The sequence below is a fragment of the Rhincodon typus genome, chromosome 34, assembly GCF_021869965.1.
Source record: "Rhincodon typus isolate 14 chromosome 34, sRhiTyp1.1, whole genome shotgun sequence".
NCBI lineage: Eukaryota > Metazoa > Chordata > Chondrichthyes > Orectolobiformes > Rhincodontidae > Rhincodon > Rhincodon typus.
This window is the reverse complement of record NC_063365.1, coordinates 7,107,496-7,130,182: the sequence shown is the minus strand read 5'-3', so window position 1 is coordinate 7,130,182 and position 22,687 is coordinate 7,107,496. Positions and strand designations below refer to the sequence as shown.

At 41.2% G+C, this 22,687-nt stretch overlaps 1 protein-coding gene across 1 annotated transcript in view; it reads right to left on the bottom strand.

The window, feature by feature from the left end:
- LOC109926409 (A disintegrin and metalloproteinase with thrombospondin motifs 3) overlaps nucleotides 1-22,687 on the bottom strand; it is a 176,883-nt gene that overhangs the window by 73,061 nt on the left and 81,135 nt on the right. The window contains exon 5 of the mRNA XM_048616431.1: nucleotides 2,868-2,951. Coding sequence (XP_048472388.1) covers nucleotides 2,868-2,951 — 84 coding nt within the window. The remainder of the gene's footprint in view (nucleotides 1-2,867; nucleotides 2,952-22,687) is intronic.

The window sequence follows — 22,687 nt, the reverse complement described above, 5'->3', positions numbered from 1 at the left end:
CCTAAGGAAATTTGGCCGTAAGGACCCTCACCAACATTTATTTTTCCTTTAGAAAAGCTATTATTGAATCTGCTTCCAACGTCCTTTCAGGCTATGGAACTATTTTCCCTGGAGTGTTGGAGGCTCACGGGTGTCCTTATAGAGATTTATAAAATCATGAGGAGCATGGATAGGATGAATAGCCAAGGTCTTTTTTCCAGGGTGGGGGAGTCCAAAACTAGAGGATATAGTTTTAAGGTGAGAGGGGCAAGATTTAAAAGGGACCTAAGGGGCAATTTTTTCACGCAGAGGATGGTGCATGAATGGAATGAGCTGCCAGAGGAAGTGGTGGACGCTGGTACAATTAGAACATTTAAAAGGCATCTGGATGAGTATACGAAAAGGAAGGATTTGGAGGGATATGAGCCAAATGCTGGCAAGTAGGGCTGGTTAATTTAGGATATCTGGTTGGCATGGACGAGTTGGACTGAAGGGTCTGTTTCCATGCTGTACAGCTCCCTGACTCTATAACCACTGAACTACTGTGCCACCCTTTACACTAATCCACTGGAGTAAAGGGTCCAATTCTGGGCACCACTGTTTAGGAAGTAAGTGACAATTTTGGAGCAGATACAGAAGAGTTTTGAATGGTTCCAAGGACGAGGGACTACAGTGACACAGACAGACTACAGAAACTGGAGTTGGTCTCCTTACAGCACAGAAAGCAGAGAGATACGGATATTCGAGTTTTGGAAGGTTTAGATAGAAGGAATAAACAGCAGCTGTTTCCATGGGCTTCAGTAGCCAGAGAATATATTTATAAAGCCAAGAACAGAGGGAACATGTGAAAAATTGTAACATAATGAGGGGTGAAGGTTAGAAGTTACAAGCTGGTGGCATGGGCAAAACAGATTCAAAAGTATTTTTCAAAAGAGAGTTGCAGTAAAAAAAAATCCAGAAAAGGAAGTAAACCATGAGGTTTGAAGGAGTCAAAAACAGAGTCAAGGGGAGCATTATCATTCTTTAGCACAAAACTACTTTGAATTGTATTTTAAGAAGCACTATTTCCAAAGAATGAAGGAGGCCTCAGGTGCTGAAAGCAAGTTATTTATAACTCTTATGTATAACATGGACCAAAATGGTCCTGAAGTAGCGCAGTAGATGGATGAGGAATTATTTGATTAATTCAATCACAGAGAGCCACATAAATATTTTCAATCCTGCTAATGTAAACCATCTGTGAACATTAGAAAAAATGCCCCTTGCAAAATCTGCATTTGACCTTTAAAGGACGTGACAGTGGTTTAAATTTCAGTAACATAACCTCTTGTGAGGGATGATACTGAAGACAATTTTAGGCAAAAATCTAAATGCGAGCTATAGACGGCTGAATTCCAGAGAAAAAATAGCTCATTCATTATATTGCTTAAAGCTGAATGACATAGCATTCGAGCCAGAGCTAGAAGCTTTACTGAGGAGACTTAATGACTTATAATGATGGAACACATGGAGAGCCAGGAGTAAGGTCACGTGCTTGTATCAAGTGTCAGGAAAAAAAAAACAGACCCCCTCATAAACTTCTCATTTTCTATGGGTGTCAAGGAGTATGGAAAGAGCGTGGGAGTATGATGCTGAGGTAGAGGATCAGTCAGATCATGTTAAAAGGCGCAGTGGTCTCAATGGGCTGAATGGCCTACTCCTGCTCTTATTTTCAGTGTTCCTAAAACCTCTAGATTGGGGATTTTCCTTTCTGGAGCAGTATGACAAACTGTAAAAGGCATTTGATGCAATTTAAAGGAGCTCTGCTCAAGATTCTGAATTTTATTCTCCATTCTTTCATCAGCTTTCCATAAAATATAAAATGATTATCCTGGTAGCAGAAATCAATTTTTTTTTTGCTCTGAAATCATTTGTAGTGGAAAAGAACTAGATGAAAGAAGAATGTTTGCTAAGACTAATTCACTGTCAGTTGGCACACCGCAGCTTTCACAATCAGAGTCACCGCTCAAAGGGTCTAAGAGGACTCATGTTAGATTAGATGGGATGGACAGTTAGAAGTCTTTTGATTTTAATATTCACCAATAAAAAAAGCATAATAGACAGCAACTGTCTGGCCGACTAAACTTATGTGATGTTTTCAACAGAAACACCCCAAGGCTTCTTTGTCTGTGGACACCTTAAGTTTTGCTTCAACGTTTTAAAATGGTAGACCACAGTGTGCAGCAAACTGTTTACAAGCAGTTAATTTAAGATTTGTGAAGGCAGCTCAAAAAGGTAATTTTGAAATATACAACTCCTGAAGCGACAGTATCTGTGGTACACCAGTGTTTAAATGTAACTTTGCTGTAAATGTTTTACAGACATTAACTTCTCACTACCTTACGCAACAGCATGTCATTTGACCCACCATGAGCCATCCACAGGAGACTTCATTGGTATGGAAATAATTTTTGTTACAGGCAGCCAACATTAGCTTTTAACTCTTGCAAGCTAGACAGCTAAGGCTCTGTAAGTGGGAAAGGCTTTGCCAATGATTCATCAAGATCATGTAAGACAGGGCACCCAGATTATTCAGATCCATCGACTTTTCCTGGTCCATACAGAATCATTTCATTTTCCCTGGGAAAATGAAATAAGTGCACATTCCTTCAAATTCTGTTTTATAAATGGAAGAGTAATTTTCAGTTGCATCTTTCTCTCCTGTAGAAACAATTGCATAATACTCTACATGGGATGCCCATTTGTCCTGTTTTATACTGGTCAGTCCAGTTTTCAGCTTTGCTCCATGATTGGTGCCAATGTCCTTTAAGCTTATATTTTTATTTTTCAATGAAAATTAATTTGAAAACTTTGACGAAGATAAAAAAAATAGATTGACACAGACTCACCTGTCTGTAGCCTATCATGATCATCCTGACCAAAACTACATTGATGTGGGTACCCAATGATTCATCATGGTAGATTTCATCAACCTGTAACAACAAAACCAAATGGTCTCAAATTGATGCAGTATATTGAAGTAAACATGCACCTGTTGGGCAAGCTACACAGAGGATTCTTGGCTTCACCTGTGTACTCAATTCTTTCAGTAACATATCCTCTGTTGAGGTTTTACTTCCCATGATACTCAAGCTGTTAGTACTAGGCATGCTAAAAATGGGACCCAGGAAAATGCCACTTTTTCTGTGTAATTAACAACCAGCTAACAACACTGCAGAAATCCCTAATTTTGAAAGTTGCAACTTTCAGCAAGGGATTTGATGAGCTGTTTATTAATTAAGCTGTTTTCAATGGCTTGGAGATCTGTGGGAACTTACTTTTGTGTTTTCTAACATTGCACTTCAAATATGATCATTTGTAAAACAAAGATTCTTAGAATCAAATCCCTGCAGTGTGGAAGCAGGCCATTCAGCCCATCAAGTCCACATTGACCCTCTGAACAGCATCCCTCCCAGACCCACTAACCCCCTCCCTCCATATCCCTATAACCCTGCATTTCCCATGGCTAATCCAACTAGTCTGCACATCCTTGGACACTATGGACAATTTATCACAGCCAACCCACCTAACTTGCACATCTTTGGGCTGTGGGAAGAAACTGGAGCATCCAGAGGAAACCCACACAGACACAGAGAGAACATGCAAACTCAACAGTTGCCCGAAGGTGGAATCAAACCCAGATCCTTGTTGCTGACAGGCAGCAATGCTAACCACTGAGCCAGCATGTCGCCCCGTTTGTGAAGATTAGGAATATCTATTCAATACTTTCCAGCTCAACACACTTGGAATTGCAAAATAATACCAAACCCATTCATTTCTGACCCCCAAAATCAGGCTGCTTGTAACAACCAGGGAAATAAAGTCATCAGCCAATGTTGTAAAGGAGTTAAAGAGCTAATACTGCTTATCAATGATTCCTTGACTATCATCGAACAGGGTTCGAAGGGTTTGAGACTCAACAGGCTTGCTTGATTCTTAAAAGTCCATTTTTTGCATTGCTAGTCAACAATGTAGCAGGGAGGTGGTAGCAAAGTAGTGTGGTCATTTGGTTTGTAATCCAAAACCTGTAGGACATGGCAAATAGCGAAATATGAATCAATGAAAACTCTGGAATTAAAAGCTGGCCTAATGGTGACTACTGCTGTAAAAACCCATCTGGTTTACTTATGTTCTTTAGGGAAGGAAATATGCCATTCTTACCTGGTCTGGTCTACATGTGACCACACAGCAATGTGGTTGACTCTTAACTGCCCTCAGCAGCAGTTAGGGATGTAAAATAAAAGCTGGCATAGTCAGTGATGCCCACATTCCCATAAAGCAATGAAAAGGAGATCCTTGGTAGCATATCTAATTAATATTCTTATAGCTTGCATATCAGATTCAACAATTCATCTGTAAAAGGAGTCACTAAAACATCTGCAGATTTCAGATGGAGATACAGCACTGGACAATGGAACGTCAGGAGTAGCTATATAACATGCCAACTCAATCAATGAAGTGGAGGGAGGGCACAAATGTAATCAAATAATTATCATTTCCTTTACATGAATGACTAAGCACCCAAATTAAATTGATGCCCACTGGCTATTTTTAGAACCATACAGTATTGAAGAGGCCCTTTGGCCCATCGAAGCTGCACCAACAAAAAACCTTTTCTTCATCTACACTAATTCCACTTTGCAGCATTTGGCCCCAAGCCTTGCACATTATGGCATTTCAAGTGCTCACCCAAGTGCCTTTTAAAGGTTGTGAGGTTTCCTGCATCAAATGCCCTCCCAGGCTACATGCCTAACTCACACTGGGTGAAAGCATTTCCTCAAATACCCTCTAAATCTTCTGCCTTTCACTCAAAACATATAGCCCCATGTTACCGACCCTGTAACTAAGGGGAGCAGTTGCTTCCTTTCCACCCTGTCCATACCCTCATAATCTTATGCACCTCAATCAGGTCCCCTCTCAGCCTTCTCTCCTCTAAAGGAAACAACCTGAACTTACCCAGTCTCTCTTCAAAAGGTAAACTGCTCCATCGCAGGCAATATCCTAGTGAATCTCCTCTGCATCTCCTCCAGTGCAATCAGACCCTCTCTAACTTAATTGAGGTGCACAGAATAATGAGGGGCTGAGATAGAATAGACAAAATAGTGCAGAAAATAAGGTTGAAGCATTCGCAGCAATCTTCAGCCAGAAGTGCCTAGTGGATGATTTACCTCAGCCTCTTCCAGTGGTCTCCAACGTTACAGATACCAGTCTTTAGCCAAGTCCATTCACTCCATGCGATATCAAGAAATGGTTGGAGACACTGGAAACTGCAAAGGCTATGCGCCCTGACAACTTTCCAGCAATAGTACTGAAGACTTGTGCTCCAGAACTTGCTGCTTCCATACAGTTACAACACTGGTATCTATCAGGCAATGTGGAAAATTGCCTAGGTATGTCCGGTACACAAAAATCAGGACAAATCCAATCGGGCCAATTACTGCCACATCAGTCTACTCTTGATTATCAGTAAAGTGATGGAAGGTGTTTCAACAGTGCTATCAAGCAACACCTGCTCAGCAATAACCTGCTCAGTGACGCCCAGTTTGGGTTCTGCCAGGGCCACTCAGCTCCTGACCTCATTACAGTCTATCAGCATGAATGCACCCAGGCCACTCAATTGGAACATACTGCTAAGTTTAGCTGGCAGCAAAATGGTGCCTCAGTACCAAGCCTGGTAATCTGTTAGTATATTCATCAAGAAGTAGTCACAGGGAGATATCACAGCTATGAAACTCAAAAATTGGAGCATTATTCAGAGTATGTATTTACTGGACTGGATGTGGACAAATCCAGGAATGGACAGAGCTCAACTACTTAGCTGCCCCTCAACTAAGATACCAGGGAATTAATAACTAGATCAAAAGATGCTATTCACTATAATTGAAAGGAAGGAAAAGAAATGCAACACAATACAACACAATGCACTTCTCAGGGGCTGAACAGTGATTCAGTGGTTAGCACTGTTGCCTCACAGCGCCAGGGATCCGGGTTCAATTCCACCCTCGGGCCATTGTTTGTGTGGAGTTTGCACTTTCTCCCTGTGTCTGTGTGGGTTTCCTCCGGGCGCTCCAGTTTCCTCCCACAGTCCAAAGATGTACAGGATAGGTAGATTGGCCATACTAAATTGCCCATAGTGTCCAGAATTGTGCAGGCTGGGTGGATTAACCATGGGAAATGCAACAGTATGGTAGGACTGTGGATCTGGGTGGTATGTTATTTGGATAGTCAGTGTGAAATTAATGGGTCAAGTGGCCTGCTTCCACATTGTAGGTATTGAATGATTCTATGAATGCAATTTGAAATAACAGCCTCAACCGACACTCATGTCTCCTGATAGAGCTGTTAAACACTTTGAATGGAACTCTTAAATCATTGTAATTTTGAACACATTAAACATGACATCACAGCATTACTATTTTAGTTGGTGATCACAATGTTGGCTGCAAAAAGAACACAGGGAAAAGGATTACGTGCAGTCATTGTTCTTATAAGACTGAATTCTCAGACAGCTCACAATGTGGCATTAAGAAACAGGAAGTAATTGTTAATTTTTTGCCTCCTGCAAAATATATATGATTTAAATAGTTACTTGGTATTGCTAAAAAAATTCGAAGCTTTCTGTTATGTCCTCATCAGGACAATTTGCAAGAATACCAAAGTAAAGGAAAAACATCATTTATACTTAATGAGAGGAAGGTGCTGATAAGTTGGCAAGTGGACTCTGTTTGGTAGAGGCCTTACCGAGGAGAATACACCAGTTAATGATGACTGTCGTGCAAGGAAAGCCTTTTTTCTCAGAGCAATGCCTTGGCTAATCCAAATTAATCTGTCTTGTTTAAAATTTAGACAAAGTTCGTTGTCAACTGTCAGTCATTACACAGCATACTCTTGGCAGGGACTTCAAAGTCCACCAACAAGAGTGGCTTGGAAGACCACAACTGGCTGAACTGCTGAGTCCTAAAGGAAACAGCTACTGGACCAGGTCTACAGAAGGTGGTGATGGAACCATCAAGAGGGCAAAAGCTATTTGAATTGTTCTCAACAATCTACCTGTCGCAGATGCATCTGTCTATTACACCATTGGTAGCAGCAACCACCGCACTGTTCTTATGAAAGCAAAGTCCTATCTTCGCATTGAAGATTACCCATGTAAAATCAAGAAACATCCGAATGCCCTGGATACTGCACAGGCTGTAGTTCCCGACTCCGGAATTAGCCACACCCCAGCCAAGTTATTTCACTGCTGGTACAACACTGGCATCCACCCATTAACTTGGAAAATAGCTCAGGGATGTGCTGTACACTAAAAGCGGGACATATCTAACCCTGCCAATTAGTGGCCCATTAGACTATTGTCTATTATCAGCCAAGTGATGGAAGGGGTCAATGGTGCTATCAAGCACAACTTGCTCAGTAGTAACCTGCTCAGTGACACTAAGTTTAGGTTCTGCCAGGGGTGACTCGTCTCCTAGTCTCATACAGCCTTGGTCTAAGCATGGACGAAAGAGCTGGAGTCAAGAAGTGAGGCGAGAGAGAGAGTGACTACCCTTGACATCAAGGCTGCATTTGACAGCATCTAATATCAAGGAACTCTAGCAAAACTGGAGTCAATGGCAATCAAGGGAGATTTCTCTGCTAGACGGAGACAAACCTAGCTCAAGGAATGATGGTTGTATTTGTTGGAGGCCGATGATCTCAGTCTCAGGACATCTCTGCAGGAGCTCCTCAGGGTACTGCCCCAGTTCCAGTCATCAGCTACTTCATCAATGACCTCCCCTCCATCATAAGGGGATGTTCGCTGATCACTGCACAACGTTCAGTGCATTTGTGACTGAAGAGGTCTATGTCCAAATGTAGCAAGACCTGGACAATATCTGGGTTTGGGCTGACAAATGGCAAGTAACATTCACACTGTACAAGTGCCAAGCAATGGCTATCCCCCAATAAGAGAATCTAACCAGTGTCTCTTGACATTCAATATCATTACCTTTTTTTTAAAAAATTCACTGATAGGCTAAACTATCACCCTGTTGCCATTGAAAACCTGGTGGTAAGCTGCTTTCTTGAAATGCTATCAGGGAGCAAGTTCCAGGATTTTGACCCAGTAATACTGAAACAATAGTGATATATTTCCAAGTCAGAAGGGTGAGTGGCTTGGAGGGGAACTTGCAGGTGGTGGTATTTACATATAACTGCTGCTCTTGTCCTTCTAGATGATAGTGGTAGAGAGTTTGAAAGGTGCTGTGTTAGCAGCCTTAATGACTTTCTGCAGTGCATCTTGTAGATGATGCACACTGCTATTGGTTTTGGTGATGGAGATATTGAATGCTGGTAGATGCGCTGTTAATGAAACAGGGTGCTTTATTCTGGATGTGCCAAGCTTCTTGAATGAGCTGGATTCAACCAGGTACTATTGCTAATCTCTAACAGCTTCCTGCAGGGAGTGGGGGGCTATTACCACTGTCCAGAAACCGAACTGAAGCAGGCATTTAAATACTGTGACCGCACGAATAGGTCAGCCGCTGAGAATTCTACAATCCCGGAGCACGTAACTCACTTTCAGTGTCCCTAAAGCCTGTCTATCATTGTCAAGGCACAAGTCAGGAGTGTGATGGAATACTCCCCCCTTGCTAGGATGGGTGCAGCTCCAACAACACTCAGAGTTTGAAATCATCAGGATAAAGCAGCCTGTTCGACTGACACCCTATCCACCACCCTCAGCATTCACTAATGCAAAATGACAGCAAGTGAGCACTATCTGCAAGCTCAACCGCCTAAAAGGGCAAGGGCACCAGGTGTATAGGAACATCACCTCTTGCAAGCTCTCTTCCAAGCCATACACTACCCTGAATTGGAACTACATTCCTTCACTATCACTGGGTCAATTTCTGGAATGTGCTTCCTAATAGCACTTTGGGTGCCCCTAAACTCCCCAAGGAGTAGTTCAAGGTGGCAAAATTTTAAAAATCCCAAAACATATGCAATTTTTAAGATAATATTTCGTTTCTTCCATCATCTGGCTAAACAGTATGCTGTAAGCCAAGATGTTTTGTGTCTGAACATGTAGGGAGTAGAATCATAGAATCCCTACAGTGTGGAAGCAGGCCATTTGGTCCATCAAATCCATACTAACCCTCTGAACAGTATGCTACCCAGACTCAGACCCAAGCTCCTACCCTGTCCCCGTAACCCTGCATTTCCCATGACTAATCCACCTAACATGCATATCTTTGGACTATGGCAGGAAACCAGAGCATCCGGAGGAAACCCACGGTGAGAAAGTGCAAGCTCCACACAGACAGTCGCCCGAGGCTGGAATTGAACCCGGGTCCCTAGCGCTGTGAGGCAGCAGTGCTAACCGCTGAGTCACAGTGCTGCCCTGAGTAGCAGCATTAAGCATTGACAATTTAACCAAAAATAATGTAAAGTGATTTTTTGGTTAAACAAGAAAGAACATTACTGAGAGTATAACAATTCCTGAAGAAGAGGACTGTGTAATTATTAAATCCTCAATTATTCATCAAAGACAAGCCACAATGCACTATATAAAGAAACCTCTAAAAAAAAAGAAACTTCAAAGTTCCTCACTATAGGCATGCACAAGTGTGGGTGCAGTGAAATAAATGTTTCTGCGAATAATTTTTGAATACATTGTACCAAGTAATTTAATTTAAAAAGGTCATAACACAAGTATATTACTATGTGTAATGTTCCCCATTTAGTGCTTTTATCCCCAGGGTTCCTACAAATATAAGAATGTTTGTTTGATGTGACAGACTCTGTGCAAAACACAAATATGACCAGGAAGGGACAATAAAAGATGACCTTTAGCAAGGTGCCATTGACAAATACTTCAGCTCCATGAACAATCAAGTTTTCTTGCATCTCAAAGGAGAACATCTGGCTTTGTTCTTAGTTCAACAGATGCAACACAACTGAGACTACAGCAGACACATTGCAAAGAAATCGAGACTTCACTATCTCATTTGGGGGACTTTAAAAAAAAGAGTTTTTTCAGGAAACAGCTTGGGCAGGATCAGAACATCACAAAATGCAGGAGTAGCTCATAGTTCTTTAGTTTAAATCGAGCAAGATGCCAATATGGGAAGTGCAAGTGTTCATTACCTAGTACTGTTATACAAGGTTGTAGCAAGTGACTCCAATTATAATTTGTGTCCACTCGCTGAGGAATAAAACAACCTAACAATTAGACTTGTCTTAATCATTTTCAAAAAAAACCTGAAGTACAAATATTCAAGTACAAATAAATCATCAAAACATCACTGAAAGATGGAGCTGTGTTGCGGGACCGAGTGGCCTCCCACTGTTCCTCATCATACGCTCACACGTCCAATTTTATCTTAAATGTCATGATCCTGTTCACGTCAACCACTCCTGGTGGCATTGAGTTCCACATTCTCACCAGTCTCCTGGAAAGGGTTTTATGAACAGAGGTGCAGAATACAAAAACAACAAAGCTAAAGTTTTATAAATCACTGCTTAGCCCAACTGGATTAGTAGCCCAATATTAATTGGTATTCTGGACGCCACATTTCTGAAAGTATGTAGGACAGGTAAGGTAAGGTCCTGGGGAGTGTTGCTGAACAAAGAGACCTTGGAATGCCAGTTAATAGTTCCTTGAAAGTGGAGTTGCAGGAAGATAGGATAGCGAAGGCGGCATTTGGTATGCTTTCCTTTATTGGATAGTGCATGGAGTATAGGAGTTGGGACGCCCCAATTTGGCTGTACAGGACATTGGTTAGGCCACTTTTGGAATACTGTGTTCAATTCTGGTCACCCTGCTATAGGAAGGTTGTTGTGAAACTTGAAAGGATTCAGAAAAGATTTACAAGGATGCTGCCAGGGTTGGAAGGATTAAGCTATAGGAAGAGGCTGAATAGGCCAAGGCTATTTTACCTGGAGCGTCAAAGGCTGAGTGGACCTTATAGAGGTTTACAAAATCATGAAGGGCATGGATAGGGTAAATAAACAAGGCCTCTCTCTCATGGTAGGGGAGTTCAAAACTAGAGGGCATGGGTTTAAGGTGAAAGGGGAAAGATTAAAAGGGACCTAAGGGACGATTTTTTCATGCAGAGGGTGGTGCACATATGGAACGAGCTGCCAGAGGAAGTGGTGGAGGCTGGTACAATTACAACATTTAAAAGACATCTAGATGGGTATATGTATAGGAAGGGTTTAAGAGGGATATGGGCCAAATGCTGGCAAATGAGACTAGATTTATCTAGATATCTGGTCGCGTGGGCAAGTTGGACAAACGGGTCTGTTTCCATGCTGTATATCTCGATGACTCTATGGGACCTCTCTCCAGAGATAACAGCACGTACAACCCAGCCCAATGCAGCTAAAAGAGATTACTTAATGATAAAAGTTCAAAACCACCAGAGGAACATAAAAAAAGGAGCATTCGGCTAAATGGTGCCCTAAGCCTGTTGCAATGTTCAATTAGATAATGAGGTCACTTACCACCTCCATGCTCCTCAATTCACTTAGTATCCAGTCTTAGTCTTGACTATATTTAATGATAAAGTATCCACAGCCTCGGTGGTAGAGAATTCTAGAGATTAGTGTCCCTCTGAGTGAAAATCTTTCTCCTCAGCTCAACACTACTTTATTCCACGCGATTCTTTGTAAATGGCCTATCTCTTATCCCACAGCCATGACTCCTAGTCTCTGGCCAGGGGAAGCAGTTTTTTGTGGAAAGCACATGAAGTTCCTCGATTGCAGCTCCATGAAATCATGAGGGGTATGGATAGGGTGAATAGCTAAGGTCTTTTTCCCACGGTAGGCAAGTACAAAACTACAGCACTTGGGTTTAATGTAAGAGGGGTAAGATTTAAAAGTCAACCTTTTCCACACAGAGGGTGGGGCCTGCATGGAATGAGCTGCCAGAAAAGGTGGAGGAGGCTGGTACAATGACAACATTTAAAAGGAATCTGGATGGGTACATGAATAGGAAGGGTTTACACGGATATGGGCCACATGCTGGCAAATGGGCCCAGGTCAGTTTATAATATCTGGCTGGTTGCGGATGAGTTGGACTGAAGGGTCTGTTTCTGTGCTGTATGACTATAACTCTAATAGGAAATGTTTAAATTTAACTTTTGGTATAGTACTAGTGTATGCAAGTACATCTATTGGTAATATTGGTGGTCTTATACAAATGGCACCTCAAAGGCCACATAGCAACATATCGTCCAAAATTGATGCAACCTTGAATTATGAACACTTTTAAATTTACTTTGTAGACCATCATGTTGCATCCTCAGATATTGATCAGTATACTTACTAATAGTAGAAATGATGTTGATTGATTACGCTAAAGCTGCTGCATATTCTCATGCTGACTACAGATGTAATGCTTTCATTTTTGATCTATGAAATAAGGAACCACAGAATTTCATATGCTATACGTTGAGCCACATGCCTTGGTATGTGTATCTTCTCAGTATCGACAGTCACTGACCAAAATCAGCACCATTGTCAAACTCACTGCTTCTCTCTAAAGATATATGCTTTTAAAAAAAAAAAATCACCACCCCTTCCTCTCCAACCATCAGTAAAGAAATTCCTCAAGTTTGTTGGATTCATACTATTCTGAACACTTCCTCTCAGAACTGTTTCCCTGATGAATTTGACTTTCTGCTGAGTGCATTCAGCACTCTGCCATTTCTCAGGTGAACATACATTGCAAAGGCAATTTCCACATTATTGTTTGCATGGGTCTAATTTTCAACTTGCTATCGAACATTATTTTTTCTAGGATAGTTTAAATTAGCAACAGTGGGAGGCTGTACAAAAAAAAATTGTATGGTAATTTTTCTGGATAGATGGCAACTACGCACAAGTACCGTGAAAATAACATTGATGTCTTTTTAATTTTATCTCTTATTTTCCTAACTTGTACTATGAATAACTGTAATGTAACTTTATTCTTTCTCTATTTTGTATCCAAGATTTGTACCTAGGTACTTTGCACCCAAGATGGCACCGTGTGGGGCGACATTATAAACTTTTCATTGTACTCCTGTACTTCTGCACTCGAGTACACATGACAATAAACCTAAACCTTTTGAGTGATACAGAAAGTAAATATAGATTTACTACCTCTTCTTCCACATAAAAAGCTATACAATTTCACTGTGAATGAAGACAACAAAACCCTGAGTGTACATTTGAAGTCACATGTTTCCTTTGAGCTGTTGCTGAGCAAACATGTTGAGCAGTCAGATTAAAAAGGCAAATCTTTCCTCAACTCCTGAATGGTTAAATCTGCCTCCCTTAGCTGTGCATATAGTAACCTTGTTTAATCAAAAGAAACATTGCCTTAATCTGTGAAAACACGCCTGGTGCTTTAACAGCTTCATACAGAGTGAATGTGTTGACACTGGAAAGTATTCAATAGCTGAAGAAAGACGCAAGAAGCTGCTAATGTAGAACAATAAACTGACCAGTTGTGAAAAAATAAATACACTAAGTTTTGACATGAGCAAAGGACAAAGCTCATATTCAGAATTCCCATTCACAGACCTGTACTGAACAACAGATCAATCTCCGGGCACTGAGGAGCCTGCAGTAATGCATCCTATTAATTGTAATGTGCATAATGCAAGGGAAGGTGACTTTATTTTCCATTGCATGATAATCTGCACACAAGAATATCGATTTAGAAGCTGGGATAGTTGTTCACCAAGTCGCCAATGAACAGTAACAATTATGCTCTTGCGCTAAAACTATTAAACACAATGAAGAATTAAAAAGTGCACCAATTGTCCAGGATAAAGAAAAAATACTCAAATTGCTGGGAAAAAAAATCTTCCAACATGCTGTATGCAAGTTCACTGGTTCAATCTGAGGCCCTTCAGGGGATCAGGGTCTGTTCCTTGTAAAAGGCAAAGATTCTTCTCCGTGAGGCAGAGGACATCAGTCAAAGATTGCTTCAACTAAAAAGTTATAATTCAGAGTCATTTTTGTCAAGAACTTGGGCAGTAATCTTTCTAATGTTTAACATTTCTTTAACTCATGATTCTAAGACCAAGGTGCGGAACAGTTTTAAAAGAAGGAGTTTCATTTCTATGGTGCTGTGCGGCTTTAGCACCAGTCAAAAGGAATAACAAAGACAAGCTGATTTTCCAGCTGCAAAGTTTATGTATTAAAAGGTAGCTTTTGAAATAAGAACAAATTCCAATAAAACCATAATTAGTTTGGTAAAACAAAAATATTCCTGGATTTGATGTTCTATATTTAATTAAAACATCACTGGAAAGTTGTGAGATGTATAATGGGTGAGATGTATAATGGTCCTCTATCAGTGGCACTGTTCAGGAACAGAGAAAATAACTAAAAAGAGTTAATCTAATTGAATGAAGGATTACGCTAGGGGTGATTTCCTAGTTTTGCGATTGATAGCTAGAGCTCTGGGCAAGTAAGGAACAGGTACAAATAACCTTCATAATATGCATGTCAGAGCAATAGAACTACCCAGAGTGAACAGAGCAGGAGGATCCCAGTTTCAATCTCCAGTCAAGGTAGTCAACCTCAGCAGAAAAGTTTGGAGATATCATCATTTATATTCCCCACCTCCCTGCTCAGAAAGGGGAAATAAAGATCACATTGTGCACATTTAAGACCATCCAGAGGACTTGCATGAACATCGGATAAGAACAGGATCAAGATTTAATTATGCTTTCCTCCACGTCCTATGTTTTGATAATACTCATTAGCTAGATTTAAAAGGGACAACATTTTCATGCAGAGGTTGATCGGCATGGACCAGTTGAGCCGAAGGGTCTGTTCCTTTACTGTACAACTCTATGACTCTAAGCTATCAAACAAAGAATGGTCTGAATTTCTGGAAACGTCCACAGGGCTGAACTGTGACAGACGTCGCACATCTTTAAATGGGGAACTGGAAAAACTGGAGAAAAAAAACATATTAAGCATATTTAAGGTTCCAACAACAAAACCTCACACAGGCACTCAATGGGGATAAGGGGTGGCAGATGTAAAACAGGGATTAGAAGAAATTAGAGACCAAGAAACTGCAGATGCTGGAATCCGAGGTAGATGAACAGGAGGCTGGAAGAACACAGCAAGGGAGGCAGCATCTGGAGGAAAGGAGGAGTCACCGTTTCAGGTACAATCCTTCTTTCAGACTGGAAATTACTTCTCTCAAAGGGTCAGGAATCGGAGGAATTCGCTACTCCAGGGAGCAGTGGATGCTGGGATATTGAGTCAATTTGAGGAGAAATTGGACACATTTTTAATTAGTAATGGGTTGAAGGGTTATGGAGAACGGCAGGAAAGTGGAGTTGAGACCGAAATGAGATTAGCCACGATCATACTGAATAGTGGATTAGGCTCAAGAGGTTGAATTGCCTACTCCTGTTCCTAGTTCTTAAGCTCTGTGTTTGGCAAGACTATTATCATCAGCCACATTGATCCAAAATTTCTTGTAAGAATGCTGCAACTTATCACATATCCTAAAACATTTTACAATTTTAAAGCTTTGAAAGAATGGAAAGCCCATAAGGTACAATTGCAGTGGTGACAGTACAGTGCTTTTCATTTGTGAGAATTCTGCAAACCAGATGTTTAATCTTTTTAGAAAAACACATTTCATGTGATTTGAATTTTCTGTTTTGAGTTGAACATGGCACAAGTTCAGTGAGTTAAAAACGTCTTTTTCTTTCAAGTCATTTCAAACACTACTGGGAGAATAAACAAATGAGTTATATATTAAAATAACTCTCAATTCTAATGAGAACATTAACTACAGATCACAAATATACATGCTTCTTGGGTTCTTATTTTGCCTAAAAATTAGGCTATGGCTACAATAAAATAACATATTTCTGTCAAAAATTCACCATCCTAAGCATCAACATAGATTGCATACTAACAAGCGTTCGAGTCGGAAATTCAGAAATATTTTTGACAACACAACGACTGCACATTAATTGAGAACTTTCCAGGCAGACAGTAAATAATTCTTCATGCAGGCTGCAATTCACACAATGCCAAGTATTTCTTGGCACAGCAGCACTGCAGAAAAACTCTCAAAGTTCAAGAGGAAACCTCCAATTCGAAACAAGTATTAGATACAAACATTGATAAATGCACCAATACTGAAGCACATTACTTTGTGTTCTCCTTTCAATTCAAATAGGGAACATTGCATTATTTTAGATAAAATCTACATAAGAACAAGCCGTTTGGCCCAATTGTTCTCTGCCAGGATTTACCCTACACAGAAGCCTCCTTTCTTCCCAAACCATCTAACCTTGTCAGCATTTAATCATTTCCATTCCTCATGTGGATTTAGCTTCCCAGTAAATACATAAATCATTTGTGGCTGAATTATAGGCAACTAGATAAATTTATAGTGAAGAATTATGTATATTTCAAAAAAGACTGTACAAAGAGTGAACTATATTGCAAAACAGCAGCAAATTTTGCCTGTTTTATAAATTTACACAGGAGCAGCAAAAATTAAGTGACACCTATAAATGATCTTATCACATTGCCAATTTATCTGATATCAAGAAATGTCTTAATGTAATGTATACGGCAAAAGCTAAGGGCCCTTACAACAAGGTGTGGCACTGAAGACTTGAGCTCCAGAACTGGCCCAACCCCTAGCTCCTAGGTGTAGAATCAGTCTGGTGGAGCTAATATGTAACAAGAAACAGAAGAGTTTAAGCAATCTATAGGTTTTCAAATCGGAGTGGTAAATTAGAGGACGGCACTGGACTGGAAATTATAGAAGCAAATAACAAGGGTGCTACAGTAATCATGGGTGACTTAGTCTCCATATAGGCTGGGAAAACCTCATTAGCAATAATCGTGCGAAGGATGAATTCCTAGAGAGAGTGTACAAGACTATACTTTTATGCCAATTAGGGAAAAGACAATCCTAGATCTGATACTGTGCAGTGAGCAGTGGTTAATTAACAATCTTCTTGGGCAATGTCCTTTGGGGAGGAGCGATCATAATGTAGCAGAGTTCCTAAGTGGAATGGAGAGAATTTGTCCGATCAAAAATTAAGTTAACACATCTAAATAAAGCAAACAAAGAAGGTTTGATGGCTGAGTTGGCTACGACAGATTGGGAACCTCATTAACAGGTATGAAGGTAATAGCTATTATCAAGGTACAACAGTAGGCATTGCAACAGTTACACATGCCTTTTTAGTGCAAAAACACAGCAGCAAGAGTGGCAACTTGACTTGGATTTCTCCAAACCAGTAAATTAGCAAAGGAAAAAGCATACATTAGGTTCATTTTGCAGACTATTACAGAATATTGTGACCACTCAGTGTCAACTTTGTTGGTTTAACATTCAACAAAGTCTGGCTGGTAACTGTCAATCAGCATTAATGGGTAATTCTTCTTAGCAACACTTCTAGCAATCAGAGGCCACTTGCCAACCAATCAGCACACTCATGCAGTATAAATTATGGTTTTCCCTTTGAATTTACATTCTTGCAAAATGTCCTAATCACAGCAAGACAAAAAGTTTCAACAAGATGTTTTTTTGTCGCAATACTGAAATTAGTATTAGTTAGAAATATAGGGCTGGAGAAACTAATGAAACTGTAACCTGATAAAGCCCCAGGGCCTGATCATGCACATCCCAAGGTATTAATTGTGGCAGCTGTGGATGTAATGAACATACTAGTTATCATCTTCCAAGATTCTATACATCCTGGAATAGTCCCAGGAGTTTGGAGGGTGGCAAATGTATCACCATTATTTAAAAAAGGAGAAATGGATGAAGCATGGCTTTACAGGTTGGTTAGCCCAACATCAGAAATAGGGAAAATGCTGGAGTCTATTACAAAGGATGTGATAACATGGAACTTAGAAAATATCAATGGGATTACTCAAAGCTAGATTTAGGAAAGAGAAATCATGTTTGACAAACATAAGAGTTTTGAGAATGTAACCAGTTAGAATGGATAAGCGAGAACCAGTAGATTTTCACAATAATTTCGATAAAACCCCATGTAAGAGATCAGTATTCAAGATTAACGCACATGGGACTGAGTGTAATACACTGGCATGGACTGAGGATTGGTCAACAGACAGAAAACAAAGAATAGAACAAAACAATCATTTTCAAAGTGAAAGGTAGTGGCTAGTGGGGTACCACAGGATCAGTTCTTGGATACCAGCTGTTCACAATACATATCAACAACTTGGGTGAGGCAATCGAATACCATCCATTAACTTAAACATTCACTTCCTCCATCGCTAATGCACCAGTATTAGTGTTGGGGACCAATCACACAATGCACTGCAGAAATTTGCAAAGGATCCTTCATCAGCACAGTCAAAACCCATGGCCTCTCCAACCTACAAGGACAAGGGCAATAGATGCATGGGAACACCAAAACCTGCAAAGTCCCCCACTAAGATACACACCACCCTGACTTGGAATCACATCACTGTTACTCCAGTTACTTCTTTCCTAACAGCCCAGTGGAAATACACATAGAAGGATTCTTGCTTTCAAAGCAAGGCCCAACTACCACCTTCGTAAGGGCAACTAGTAATGCATGATAAGTACTGGCCTTGATAGCACTATGCACATTCCATGAATACATTTTATAAATCACACCTGGTACAGCGCAGTATTCTCAGGACTGCATCAGACTACATCAGCCTTTAGAATGGACTAAATCCAGGACCACATAACTTAGAGGTACCCATGACTGTCACCCTTTAATTTTGCTGATACAGTGTGGAGCTGGAAGAACACGGCAGGTCAGGCAACATCAGAGGAGTAGGAGAGTCGACGTTTTGGGCCTAGACCCTTCATCAGGACTGGAGGGGGAAGGGAGCTTGGAATTAAATAGAGGAAAGAGGGGTGGGGTGGGGGGGGGGTAAAGGTAGGTGGGATGACGATAGGTGGATGCAGGTAAGGGTAGTGGGAATTGGTCAGTGGGAAAGGTGGGGGAGAAGGTGGAGAGGTCGTGTCAGGTCAAGAAGGCAGGGATGGGGGGGAAGGGTTGGACATGGGATGAGGCCGGGAGGTGGGGAGGTTTTGAAACTGGTGAATCCTATGCTTAGGCCATCAGGCTGTAGGCTCCCGAGGCAGAAGGGGGGTGTTGCTCCTCTAGTTTGCATGTGGCATCACTGTGGTACTGGAGGAGGTCCAGGATGGACATGTTACCCAGGGAGTGGGAGGGTGAGTTAAAATGGTTAGCGACCAGAAGGTTTCACCTTGCGCTCCAACCTCAAATTCACCTGGACCTCTCTATCTCCATATCTGATAACCATCTCCGCACCGACATCTATTTCAAACCCACCGACTCCCACAGCTCCCTTGACTACACCTCCTCTGACCCACCCTCCTGCAAGAATGCAATCCCTTACTCCCAAGTTCCTCCACCTCTGCCGCATCAGATCCCAAGATGGAGCGTTCCACACACAGACATCCTCCAAGGACCGTAACGTCCCCCCTCAGTTGATCAAAAATGCCCTCAACCACATCTCTTGCGTTTTCCGCACTTCTGCCCTCAAACACCCTCCCCCCAACTATAATGAAGAAAGAATCCCCCTGGTCCTCACATACCAACCCATGAACCTCCGCACCCAGCGCATCATCCTTCTCCATTTCTGCAACCTACAATCCGACCGCAACACCAAAGAGATATTTCCCTCCCCACCCCCGTCTGCCTTTCGTAGGAACTGCTCACTCTACGACTCCCTCGTCCACTCTACACTCCCCACCAACTCCACCATACGCTGCACCTTTTCCTGCAACCGCAGGAGGTACTTCACATGCACCTACACCTCCCCTCTCAGCTCCATCCAAAGCCCAAGACAAACTTTTCATAGCCGACAGGGGTTCACCTGTACATTCTCCAACCTGGTCTAACGTATTTGCTGCTCCCAATGGAGACCGGACGCTCTGTACACTATAATCAACACCATCCTGGGCCTCCTCCATTGCCATAATGATGCCACATGCAAACTGGAGGAAAAATACCTCATTCCACCTCAGAAGCCTACGGCCTGATGGCCTAAACATTGAACATGGTGAATTCTAAATCTCCCCAACCCCAGCCTCATCCCATGTCCAACCCTCCCTCTCATCCCGCCTCCTTGACCTGACACAACTTGTCCATCTTCTCTCCCATGTATCCACCACACCCTTCCCACTGACCAATTCCCACTACCCCCTACATGCATCCACCAATCACCATCCCATCCATGTTTCCCCGCTCTCCCCTCCCCCCCCAGCTCCACCCCTCTTCTATTTATTACCCCTCCCCAGTCCTGAAGGGGGGGTCTAAGCCTGAAACATTGACTTTCCCGCTCCTCTGATGCTGCCTGACCTGCTGTGTTCTTCCAGCTCCACGCTGTATCAACTCTTGACTCCAGCAACTGCAGTTCTTACTATCTCTGAACCCTTTACTTTTGTGTTGGCAACGCTATTCAATTAATACCAAAGAACACAAAATATATTCAATTTGTATTTTTGCATGTTGAAAGATAATGTTTTTCTTCTCTTAAAGGTATAAAATGTAGATAAATAGGAGGCGAAAGAGTTGAAGAATTCTGCAGTAAGATAACCCAGGCAAATATGCTTGCAGGCTTATTCGACATCATTTTCAGTTCTTGGCATAGACAGACGTCGTTTGTGCCAGAATAAAGTGTTATTTACAAATGGTCCAGATGCAATCTGAAGATTGGCAATACTTTCATTTTGATTTACACAACAAAAGTAGTGGCTGGCCATTTTTAAAAGAACAGTCGGTGGCAGGCTGTGGTAACAGATGTCTCAGGCAGTGATGCCTTCCATCAGAGGATCGATGTTGGTTGAATTGTTTGCTACCACAGTTTAAACTCTTCACCTCTTAAATCAGCAATTTTAAGTTGATGACGATTTCACAGTTGCTATTCTAGCAGAGGTGTTAATCTATTTGGAGCAATTCCATGTTAAAATTTAGAACGTGTTAAATGCTTGTCCACTTACAGCACTAAGTATGATTTCAAGGTATTTATATTAGGTATAGACCTATATTATAAATCGCTTATTTGAGACACAATTATATCTCTAAAAATGACACAACTGAATTTAAAAATGCAGCTGATGTAAAAAAAAAGCAAGATATTTATTCAAAACTACACAAATAACTGTGCTGTCTCCTTGCGTGTGCCACTTCTTCTACCCTATCTCCGAGTGTGGGGAAAAAAAAAATCAGTGTTAACATTTCGGGTCCAGTGACCCTTCCTCAGAACACTGGACTCGAAACATTAACTGATTTCTTCTTCACAGATGCTGCCAGATCTGCTGAGATTTTCCAGCAACTTCTGTTTTTGATCCTGATTTACAGCATCCGCTGTTCTTTTGGTTCTCAGTGTTGGGATACTCTAGCTATTGAAGCACAGACCGTCTTACGGATTGTTACATGGATATTGGGATGATGCAAGGCAACATTGCTAAGGCTGGAGACACAGAGGTCCTCCCTAATTTAAAGGCAAAACCTCACAGTAATTTTCTTTTCTTCAGATTCTCACTTCTTAAGTAAAGTCAGTATCGTTAATCCTCTTGGTTTAAAAAAAAAACTTGCCTTGTTGAGCTGGTAGTTCTCACCTCTATTTCACTGCAAGTTTTGCCAAGCAATAAAAAATTTGCTAAACTTTAAAGCTGCCACACATCTTGTGGGATCCTGATCAAAAGTGGTAACACAGACTCTACCTCTCCAAACAGTGGGCCCAAGCGCAGTTCAAAATCAACCACTATAAATAAAACCACAGATACACACAAATCACAATTTTTTTCTAGGGATTTTACAGATAGTAGAAAAGCTACATATATTGATGTTTGTTTTTCTAAAAAAGCCATTTTTATCAAATCTTCACCAATAGTTACACTATATATTCAAGTTTCATTTAATGTACTTTCATACAGTGGGTACAGGAAAATAAAATCTGGAGGCACTTAAGCATTCTGTTCCTGAAGTGCATGTGAAAAGACTATATTTTTACTTTTCTGTGTTTTTGATTGAGGACAACGGGAGAAGGACTGGTTTAAAAGCTAAAGATTGTGGCAGTTTTTTTTTGAAAAAGCAAGTAACCTGACACTCATTGAAAGGGCTGTTTACACAACTGTTGGTTCAAGCAGTGGAACAGCCTAGTTACAAACAAGCTGGAGCCAGTGTAACTGCGTACGAACGGAGATTTGGCCAGCAACAATTTGATTGATCTAGGGGTTAATGATCAGTTATCAATGATAAAGGCTTCCTGCTTGACAACTGAGAGAGTGGCTCGTAAGTAACACTGGTGATATCAATGTTTTAGGTGAAGCCATCAGACCTCTGGCAGAAAAGGAGTTATTTTTGTTCTGCAGTGAAAAATATCTCAACTCTGACAACAGCCAGTTTATTACCCCTCATCAGTTGCTTTGACTTTTAATAAGCAAGTCAAGAGACCTTTTCAGTGTGAACGAGTCACCCAGCGCCTCCTGCAAAATAAGTGCAAGTACTTGGAGAAGGAAGATTCGAAACAACATTCTGATCTTCAAAAGGATTATCTCAGCAAATCCTGTGCACAGAGACAACAGAGATAGTAGGAACTGCCGATGCTGGAGAATCTGTGATAACAAGGTGTAGAGCTGGATGAACACAGCAGGCCGAGC